Below are 11,281 nucleotides of genomic sequence, written 5' to 3' on the forward strand. Positions count from 1 at the left end.
AATCCAGGTAATGGGATAAGAATCCATAGTTTCTGAGATCATACTTAACACCATCCAATCTGTGGATTATTTCCTGTTCTACACTTTCATTTTGAGGTTTTTTTAAAGTCTTGTTGTTTAAGAATAGCTACTCTGAGGTCAGGGAGGTTAAAGTGTTCTGCCACTGCCTTTTGTATATTTCTGGAATAGAAGACAGGTTTGTCCCCAGCCTAAAATGGCTTGGGACCAGCCCACCACCCTCAACAAACTACTTACTATATTGACCTGAATCCAAGATTACTTTGTATTTACCCTCGGCAAACCTCAATTCCACTTCCTTTACACTAGAGCCTGCACCTCCAGTGAGGGAATCTCTGCCAGCCCCAGGCAGCCACCCTGTTACCAAAGAAACTATAGCTCTGTGGAGAGCTAACCTGCAATATCACTTACCCACTCCCCTTTGCATGGGTTTGTGATGGTTTGAACCAAAGAGGGGCTGGCTCCTTGAGCACTTGCTCAATTTCTTTACAATTAAATGAAGTCTAAACTTTAGTTGAGCAGTTTTACACTTTAACTTTCTGTTGAAACCAATTTGGAGATATAAAATACCCCTTTTCTTTCACCTGTCTAATAGTGTTATGTTCTGATGGGCTCCACCTGTGTTGCATTTAACTGCATTTTTCAGTCCTGGATTGCTGTGACATTCTTGAGCAATGTATAGGATATTGTCCTCTAGAAGTTGATTTGTAACTGATAGTTAAACCCATAAACTCAGCTGTGGATATTAAAATACATATGAACAAGATGCTCTTAATTCAGTGGTTCTCAATCTTTTTGGACTCAAGGCAATCCTCTGTAACTTTGGTGAATTGAGTAGCACCCAGTTTAAAAAATGGATTTGTATATTATATGCTTTCAACCTTGCAGAGGGTCTGGGCAGTGAGGATAGGGAATGGCCAGGTATGGACAAGTCTGAACCTGCTCTTATCTACATAGCCTATCGGCTTCTCATCACATCTGGTTGAGAATTACTGCTCTAGTTCATATTTTTAACAACAAACTTGGGAACTAGAATTAAGAATATTAGTTAGCAATTTCTGTAATGTCTACTTGTAGTATATTTGCATGAACTGTTTCTAAAAAGATGTACAACGATGTGACCTGATTTTTTAATATAATGCTGAAATCACTAATTTTATGTCTAAATATTTTTATATCTCTGCAGTGAAGGTGAACGACCAAGCCAGAATGAAAAAAGGAAAGAGAAAAGTGTCAAAAGAGGGGGGAATCGCTTTGAACCATATACCAACCCAGCTAAAAGATATCGAGCTTTTATTACAAATATTCCATTTGACGTGAAGTGGCAGTCTCTCAAAGATCTGGTCAAAGAGAAAGGTAATGGATGCTTTGGGTGGCTGAGTGATGCCTGCCATCTTGCCTGTGATTGATTCTTTGTCTCTAAACTTTAAATTTATCAGTTGACAATGGGTAAAACTAGTGACATGAGTCTTCTAAAAGGTCTAGATTAAGGCCTCCTTGGTGTTGCATGATATCTGCTCTCTGGCAGCTTTCCACAAAGAGTTCCTGTGTAGGCATGTTGGCATATGGTTATTAGTGCTTCATCAGATCTTGCAAAGGAGCCTTTGTCTCATGGAGAACTTCAGACTTTTTTTATCGGGTTCTAGTTCTGAGATGCTACAAAACTTTTTGAAGCATTTAATGTCTTTTGGTTAATGTAGGTTGTCTATATACAGTTGATCTGGTATATGTAGGTGTGTGTCCTAGAATCAAAATTTCGTAGTGACTTGTGTTTAGATAATATCCATATTGCCATACAAGTTTCTATAGTACTTGGATGTATTTACCAGTGATCTGCAAAGGAGGAAAAATGCATTTGTGCCTCAAACATTTCACTATATTGTGTGTAAAGGAGGCCCTGAAATTTTTTTCCTGTTCCTCTTCCTTTCTTTCATGTCCTGAATTTGTGCTTAGGAGTCTATTAACCTGGCTTAGTTCTCCAGTCATCCGTAGTTCTCCAAGAAACGTAGAGTAGGCAAGAAAGACCTCAGTCTCAGATAATAATGAATCAAGAGAGCCTCCTTATGCAGTTGTGAAATATTGATTATTTTAAGACCATAAGTGCACAAATACAATCATTCCTCTTGTAGATCACTTCTAAAATACATTCATGAGGATACAAACTATAAATACTAGTCTTGCAAAATAGTGGCCAATGTCCATTTGTATTTTAAATTAGGTAAGGAATGATAGGTAATGTGCTCATGAGCTGTGGCCTAAATGAAATGGAAAACAAATTTCCAAAGGGTTTTAAACATCTGTCTTTTGGCGGCAAGCTGGAATTGAATGCATTTAACTAAATCTTAAGGATTACAGGCCAGAGGGGTTCATTCATAATTGGATGGCTTGATTTGAAGCAGTACAAAAAGTTGTTGAAAATTAGGTGTTGTGGAGTTTCCAATAACTTTAAACTCCTCATTAGTTGTCTTTTTTTTTTTCTACTTGTATTACTGTTATGCTAATTATGAATAATCCCTTGCTTTAGAACCATAATATAATTTCACTTGCTATGCAAGAAGCACTGGATAAGAGGAATATCTGTATGTGTAGATATCGTATTTAAGAACTATGCTGAATTCCGTTCCAAGTGTCTTGTGGTTTCTCTCCAGTTCACGTGGATGGAAAAGTCGATGTGAGATTGTTTCCTGCCTTGCTGTTCAGCTACTCATTCCTGCAAATGCTCCTAGGGGAACAGTGAAACCTCTTCATTCTGTCTGCAGGGCTTGTCATGTTAAATATCCAGATGCATTGTTCTGGTTTTTGGGACTGCTGGTAAAATCTAACAGTTTAGATTTGCTGTGTAGTTGGGATTCATTTTAATTAGTCATTGATCTTACCAAATTGGTGTTCTTGTGCTGTGCTTGAACTTGCTGAATTGGTACTTCTTGATACAAGGCATAGTAGTTCCAAGAACCAGGATTGTGGCTTTGAAAAAATCTGTTAGAATTCTTGGTTTGTATGTGTAAGATTTACAGGCCCAAAGCACACGGCTTTGGGAGCATGTGAAATGGTTCTGAACATAAAGGATAAATATAGGTGATGTTTTATTGCTCCATCATTCAGCAATCGTAGAAGATTTTAAAGCTGTTAGCAACAATGGGATAGCAGGTTGCTGAACGTAGAAGGAATTCATCTCAATCGGCTGTTTTGCGTCAGTAAGTATGGTTTAGGAGACGCAGCTTTGAGGGCCTTATCTCTCCAAATTGGTCTTCAGATGTGTACATCTGAAATCTTCTAAAGGTGCCACATCGCTCTGAGGAGCGACGCCTTGGTTCAGTCATTTCAGTGTATTTGTTGGTGTAACTTAGAATTACAGGTGTGCAGTATATATTTATTTTAATAAAATACACAAATGTTCTTGGTTGAAACTCCCTTGTATTGGCTGATAGACCCACTGGTGAGCAAACCCAATGTTAAATATATTGAATATTGGTTAAACTGTTTAGCAAAAGAATGAGGTTACGTACAGCTTTTTGGTGAAATCCCCTTTTTTAGCATTTGTGGCATCTGAATGTAAACCAGACTAATTGCCAAATAGGTCTTTCTTTCTGCCTCTTCCTTCTCTTCCACCCCCCGGCTTTAGTTTCTGTGGCAAGAAGACTAAAACGCATCATTTTTCTTTTTTGTCTAATTTCAGGGTAATTAGTGGTTCAGATCGCCTGTTTTCTTATCTTAGTTTGAAAGGTTCAAGTAAAATGAATTTGGTATGAGAACATACAATCTAATTCCACTAGGAAAATGCACTCTTCTCGTACAATTGTCTTTTAACCCTTAAGGACATCACTAGTGTAGAATAAGCAAACCAGTATGTCACTGTTGCACAGTAAGTAAGAACTGCAATGAGAGATTTCAGGCCATGTAGTCACCAGTTATGAAGCAGTAGGATGATATGCAATAATAATGGCTGCATTTTTTTTTTTTTTTTTTTTTTTTTTCCTAATTTCCCGCACAATTACCTAATTGCCAGCAGTAACATAAATGTGTGGTTGGCATTTATATGCACATATCACAGTCTACATCTGTGTGGAGGACTGAGAAGCAGTATATTTTTGCTTTAAGTGGTGCAGCATATGCATCTTTGTGGAAGAACAAAGGTACATGAATTCCCAAGAAAGCATACACTAAAATGTTGTTGTTTTAAATGCTAGCTTCCATTCACCTCTATTAATAGTACTGATCTTTGGCTTTTCCCCAACAATGTTACTGATGCAGCATTGGACTAATTCAGGCTGATAATATGGAAAAGACAAACCTAGAACACCAAATTGAGACCAACAGTATGAACAATATGCATCCACTGTGATTTGTATTGAGGGCTGTAACATGCAGTACACTTGATAAATGAAGAACACTGTTCCCTGTAAAAAGTGCTTACAGATTAAATGTTTTTAGTGATGAAGAGACAGGGACTGTTTAAGCAAAGTAGTCCAATTTATAAACACATCTTAATCTCTTAATTTTATTTAAACATCTTTGTCATAAACCAGTGTTTTTGTTTATTTGTGGTTTTTAACTCCTCACCATCTATTGGTGAAGTTGTATATTTTTTTTAAATGTTTTGCTTGCTAGCCACGGTACTTCTTTTTATGATTATAACATTCCACCTATTCTCAGTACTCCTAAATGCAGGTAGTTTGCCCATCCTTTATGCTACCGCCTAAGGCTCATGAAACTAATGTCCAGTACAGGCAACAAGTTTCTTTTTAAAGTAACTGGTAAGTTGGGGTGTGTAAAAGTTGGCTTCCTACCCTGCCCCTTCACCCTGAGGATAGAGGATTTTTGAGGAAAGAAGCCTTCACGGCCTTGGAGCAGTACCATCTGCTTCAAGCAGATGGTATTGAGGTGTCTTTATGAACATAGCGCAGACGTGGCTTTTTGCAGTTCAGTCTTGCTTAGTTTTGTAATTCCTGCTCTTTTATGAATCAGTCCAGATTGAATCTAGCTTTTAAAAACTGAGTATACTTATTTCTCTATTAAAGATAGAGAATTCTTGGATAAATATTAAGCTTGAAGTAACTTTCAGAACTTTCACAATTGCAACTTAGATTTAAGTTTGCACAAGTTTTATAACCTACTGAGCAGGGAAGTGGTGAAGAAATGTTAAGCTTTAGCACAGTACCAGTCTTGCCATGATGGTGTAACATTTATACTAAGTACTCCTTGCATTGGGTACAACTGTTTTAACATATCTGCCTTAGCTTGTCTACCCAAAATAAATGTGGACAACACTGCTTAATCAAGGAAGCTCTGTTAGCACTCTGCCTCTCTCTGTCCAGTGTTTGAAAAGCTTCTAATATGAAACTGAGGAATAAAAGCTTGAGAGAACTTTGTCAGCTACAGTTTTAAAACAATGTAAAATGTTATCAAACAGATTGGTTTGCTAATAGATCATAGTACCAAAACACAACATACACCCCTTCCCCCCTCCTCCTACCACTATGCTATAGGGTGCTCTTAGTTTATTAACATAATTCTGATGCATAATGACATGATTTTAGCTGATACTTTCTGGAAGGGCATATTTGTTGTCAAATGAATGTTCCATTTTAAAGGGTCCGATATTAAGATTTCTGGAATCATTTCTAACCTTTGTGGCTGTAAAGATAACCTTGATTCATATTTGACCAATCAAATTTGAAATGACATCACGGGAGATTAATGCATAGCTACTCCGGACAGGAAAATAGCAGCTCTCTCCAGTCCTTCATAACTTTGCATGCCTACCACTTTCACATGTTTAAATTTGATGTGAACAAACTTTGTGAACAAACTTTAGAAACGGCTGTGTGGCCATTTTAACTCTTGCTACATTGCATACCTGGGATATTCTAAAATGGAAGATCAAAAATAAATAACCCACCAATTTGACCTGTAAGTAGTCAACTGGATGCAAATGTCTGTAAAGGCATCTAAGAGCTTTTCACTTTTGTAGAGTTGCAAAATACTGAACACACTCTCTAATTTTGCTGCTTTTGAATTCAGTCAGTAAAGCAGGGCAAAATATAATTTTACACATGAAGTTACAATGCAAACTCAACAAATGGATTTCAACTATTGTTGATAATGCATTTTTATTAATATTTGGCTCTGTTTTCTATATAAAGAACTAACATCAAATGTCTCTGGAGACAGAACCATAAGTTGAAAGCTGTTTTTAATGGTGGCAGATAGTTGATAAGACTTTTTAAATGGGTATTTTAGCCTTTTGCTAACTTTAAAAAAGCACCATTTTGCTCAAAGCAAGCTTGTGTTTAGTGGTTATTTGAGATACTCTTACAGCAGCCACAGCTAAAAGTGGTGCCATTGCCTTTTAAGCATCGCAAATTAGGACAGCCTCCAGCTGCTCTGGAATACTAGCAGTGCTTTAAACTTTTGAGGTGGGCCTTTTGTGCATAAGTAGTAAACAGTGAAAGTATTCCAACAACAGAACCAGTATTGGATCTGAATACATACTATATTGGAATTGTTTGGCTGGGAGGTACTTCCTCTGGCCTGCAGAATTTTGGCCATTACTTAAAACTGAACAAGAACAGACAAAACTAGGCTAATGATGACACTGCAATGGCCCTTCTTTTCTAATCTTAAGTACAAGTTCATATGTTATAGAATCTAGACTCTTTTCTTTAACAAAAGGGTTAATTGCATCAATATTTTGGAGAAAGATAAAATACCTTTAATTTTCCCCTTCTCCCTCACTTTTTTTATTTTTAATCCAGGGGTTCTTTACACTCAGGAATAGGTCCCTGTGTTGAAAAGCATGGTTAATAAATGAAAATCTGGTCACAACTCACTCTGCACTTTCTCTGTGCTGAAGCAATTTAATTCTGTAAGAACTGGTCTTCAAAGAATACCCTGTAACTCCCAGAGTCAAAATATGACATGGATCTGATTTATAGCTCTCTGCTCCTGGAGATGGAAAATTCTTATGTCAGTCTATGGGGAGAGAGTGCCTACAGAAATGCATGGTAACAGCTATATAGTTGCACACACCAGCAGGAGTTGCTTTGTTTAAAAGTTTAGTGTTTTTACAATTTCAAAGCAATGTAAAAACACTATAGTACTTTCAGTAAATGCTATGGACCAACAGGGTGCTTGGCTTTTTTTGCCTGAAATGCCAGCAAACTGAACTTTCCTAAGTGCATTTAGAAATAAGGTGCAAAACAACTATGGTACTTCTCGGTGGGAAGCGACAAAATAACTGGCAGTTTAAATTGGCTGTGTTTTTCTGAAAACAAATTATTCCTAAACTTGTATTGTCTCCACAACTCCTTTCCCAACTATTGTCAAAGCAAGACAAGACACTTTGTGTATGCAATGTTTTCTTGCCATGTAAATCAATTAATTTTAATCTTTGGAACTAAATTCTGTGCACATTATTTAATTGTTTAGTGACAAGCTGAAATAGTCTCATCAGACAATCACTGTACAAAAGGGTGGTGTCTCTGCCCCATTCTGCTTACACATTCCTATAAAGGAAAGCACTGTTGTGATTCTTGAAGTGAGGAGAGGTATCCCAGTATATCTGGCATTGGAGTACTTTGTGACTGATTTGCTTCTCTGTCCACTTTTACAGGCTGTCCTTGCCTGTTGCTTGCTAACCAATAACTTTGTATCCCTGATGCTTGCGTGATCTTCTAATACCCAGTCCAGGTGAGGAAAACATAGTACATTTTGGGATCTAGGTAGATCTCAAAAGACCTCATGAGACCCTGTCAGGGTCAAGATAGTCTAAGGACTGGAGTTCTTTGACTTCTGTCTACCTGGAACCATACCATGTAACTACAAATGCATTCTGCATTTAGGAAGTGTTTATTTCTGTTCTAGAATTGCTTTTTTGGATGCTGGGCTAGCATACCATTGAATTCCTGTTCTGAAATCTGGATACTCCTAGGAAGCCCATTGACTATTCTTAAAGAAAGTGATTTTAAGATATAGCTTGTTTAAAACTTTAATATTGAGAGCCCTGATCAAAATTGGTACCAATTATAAGGTCCTCAGAGGGCTATTAAATTTAATGTTACAGCAGACTCCACTGAATCTTGTGGTTGAAAGGCCAGAACTTCATTTAAAAGGCCATTAAGTTAATTAAAAGATGCTCTTAAAATCGGCTTTTAAATGTAGCTTTCTTACAATTGAGCCTGTGACCCTGGCAAAACCTGTTTTGGAAGGGTTGTGATCTTGTGTAGCAGCAGTTGAAGCTGACTTAATTTGGTGTGCAGAGTAATTCCTTTCATATTGACTAATTGCACATTGATCAGCAAAAGGTCATCCACTTCTAAGCTTGTGAATCTCATTTTGTGGCTTTTTTGAAATGGGGTTTGTAGCTAATCTGGCAATTCTTAAATTAGCAAGAATGCAAATTAGATCTAAAAAAATGCGGTTGGACTTTGATGCCTGCTGTTTAAATGAATGGCATTCAGAATGTTGATAATGTTGACTATCTGACATTGATATATTGGCAGGACTTTTCAAAGTGGGTTGTATGCTGCCTGCATACAAAGCCTTTGTTTTTTCGGTTGCATTTCAGGATGTCAGTAAAAAAAAAAATTCTGTAGCTTAGATCAGGCTAAAATTCTTCTTGGAACTGTCTCTAGAGGCATAGCTCAAATGTTATGCTATCTACTGATTTCCTTTCACTTTCCACTATGGATGGATCCAAGTGGAAGAGTGGATATGGTGATGTCTAGCTTCAGAAACGACAAAGTTTTCTATTTCTGACTGCTTCTGGAAAGGAATTTCCAAACCCTTCAGGTAGCTAAGTAAATACTACTTATATGCTATAACACATTAGTCTCTTAACATGGGTGATGAAATAAATCTTTCTCCTCTAGCCCTGTGAAGAGAAGTAGGAAGGAGGCTGCTGACAGACATGGGGGGGGGGGGGGAACCCAGAAACGGCGCTTTACTAGAAGAGAAAGCATGTTAGTTTGACCCAGCTCCCCAGCATCTACGGAATCCTCACTCTGGGGCTTTTTGGCACTTCTATATCAAGCCGATTTGAATCGGCTATTGGATAAAGGTGCCAGAAAGCACCGCTGAAGTGTGCAGTCTATACAGATGTTGGGTGAGCTGTGTGACTTCTGGGCGTGCTCTGGGCTCGGCATGGCGGCACACCGATCTTAAAGTAAAGCGCTGTTTCATTTTTTGTCTGTTTTTCACATCTGTAAACAGCCTGAAGTTTCAGTTTCTTGCTTGGATTTCAAGCAAATAAACTCCTTTTTGTGTATTAAGATTTACTAAAAGACTGTGCTTGCCCCTTTCATAGCTGAAAGTCCTCTTACGTCCTCTTTAAGAGGGGTGGAAACTTTAAAGTATTTGGATATAGTCAGTGTGACAAGCCAGAAAAATAAATCCAAATAGGCTTCTCAGCTATATTTCTGCATGCCATTTATTACAAACTCAGCAGCTAGGTAGCTGTATTCTGAAGGCATAGAAACTAGTTACAGTATTCATGAGGTGGGAGTCCTAATTGTGTGGAAAAATGTAGATTTATTTTTCCTACAAATTTTGACGTTTTGCTACAGATTTTAAAAACTTTATTTTAGTTTCTTGTCTTGGGCATGAAGATTATAGTAATGTTAATGGAGACAGTGTTGAAATAAATCATGGGCTTCAAGTTCTACTTTTACTTAGTGGAGGGAGGTATACTAAGCAAACTAAGATTACTGTTGAATACCTGATTATTGGAGATAATTGGGTCCAGTTTTGTTTTTAAAAATTCCCTCCTGTCCTCGAAGAAGCCAGAGTGAAGCGTATGCTTCTGGAATATCTAGACGGAAACAGACTTTCCCATGGTAATGAGTGGGTCTTTAAAGACTGAGGAAACTGATATTGTGGAAATAGATGGTCTTGCAGTGGAGGAAAATCAAGGACATAAAATATTTAACTTTACTGCACATCTGTAATTCTCCAGTTCGGTGGTTTAGAGAATATGGAGTGTTTCTGGGCTTTCTTATAAGGCAGAGGCTCCATACAAGGTTGTTGATTGTTCTAAATTCCCATTGTTTTCTTGGCTTTTCTCCCTTGGTATATGTGTCGTCTGGAATCTGATTTGTAGTTGGTGAGGTAACATACGTGGAGCTCTTAATGGACGCTGAAGGAAAGTCAAGGGTAAGTGTTTGAGAGAATTTCTTCTGTGGATTTACTACATGACAAATGTAACTGTATGGTGGCGTGGAACCGAATGAAATCAGGAAGGTAGAGAGTGTGGATGTATAGTGGCTATAATACGTAGGTACAGCCCAAAGCCTCTTTTTGGGATGGGGAGGAGGTGGGATGGGATTTGTAGACAGTGTCAGCATTGTCTTCCACTGTGCTCAGTCGGTGTTGGCTGTGTGAATTACGCATGGACCCTCGTGATATGGTATATTAACGTAAAACTTGTGTCTTGGAAAATGTCACTGTAGTGGTTTGCTGAATTTGTAAGATCAGTGTGCAAAAGCAGGTTCTGTAAACATTATGCTTCCTTTGCCAGAAAAGAAGTCATATCTTTAAAGCTAAACGTACTTATTCTTAGTAGGTAACAAATGACTTCCAGTCAAATGAAATAATGTTTTAGAAAAATTTAGGGTGAGCTAACTTTTTAATTGTACGAAAGGGATATGATTTTTAGGATGAGAACATGGCAAGGATTTTGATGTACTATTGAGAACACGAAATATAAAACGTGTGGTGTTTTCTTGGAGAACCTGGACTTAGTTCTACTTATTACAACTTCAGAAACTACAGTATAACCCTAATAATGTATTAAGGGTTAATGTGGTATCCAGGTAATGAAGTTGGGTAAGGCTTGTGTTTTGTACTTGCTTTTATTATTGGGATTAAATTGCAAAGTAGTTTTAATGAATATATTTTTTTTTTAAGTTAATTTTTTTCACTTTGTGTTTTTTCTTTTTACTTACTTTCTTTTCTCTCTTCCCTCCTACCCTCCTTGTTACTCACCTGTGAAATCACCACATCAAGGGATGCGCGTAAGTTTTATTTATCAATTTTGTTTTTTGCAGGGGATGGGGAAACTTCAAACTACAAGCAACATTCTTAGCTGTTTTGTCTCCCCACAGTGTTGTTGAATTCAAGATGGAAGAGAGCATGAGAAAAGCTGCAGAGGTTTTGAACAAGCATAGTCTTGGTGGAAGACCACTGAAAGTGAAAGAAGTAAGGCACTACACTTTTTTTTTTCTTGTAGTACTTTTGTTTTTAACATGAAGAGATTGGGCTAACTAAA

General features: G+C 37.5%; 1 protein-coding gene across 3 annotated transcripts in view; it reads left to right on the forward strand.

Annotated features, from left to right (window-relative positions):
- The first annotated feature begins 1,204 nt into the window (after positions 1–1,204).
- Positions 1,205–11,281, forward strand: part of HNRNPM (heterogeneous nuclear ribonucleoprotein M) — a 51,813-nt gene continuing 41,736 nt past the window's right edge. For 2 of the 3 annotated variants that reach the window (XM_014520883.2, XM_025206611.1), the window contains exons 1-4: positions 1,205–1,374; positions 10,115–10,167; positions 11,020–11,027; positions 11,118–11,211. In XM_014520883.2, coding sequence (XP_014376369.1) covers positions 10,144–10,167; positions 11,020–11,027; positions 11,118–11,211 — 126 coding nt within the window. In that variant the 5' untranslated portion in view covers positions 1,205–1,374; positions 10,115–10,143. The remainder of the gene's footprint in view (positions 1,375–10,114; positions 10,168–11,019; positions 11,028–11,117; positions 11,212–11,281) is intronic. The other variant, XM_006025762.3, reaches the window with a different exon arrangement.

The sequence above is a fragment of the Alligator sinensis genome, unplaced genomic scaffold (genome assembly GCF_000455745.1).
Source record: "Alligator sinensis unplaced genomic scaffold, ASM45574v1 scaffold103_2, whole genome shotgun sequence".
In the NCBI taxonomy this organism is placed as follows: Eukaryota; Metazoa; Chordata; order Crocodylia; family Alligatoridae; genus Alligator; species Alligator sinensis.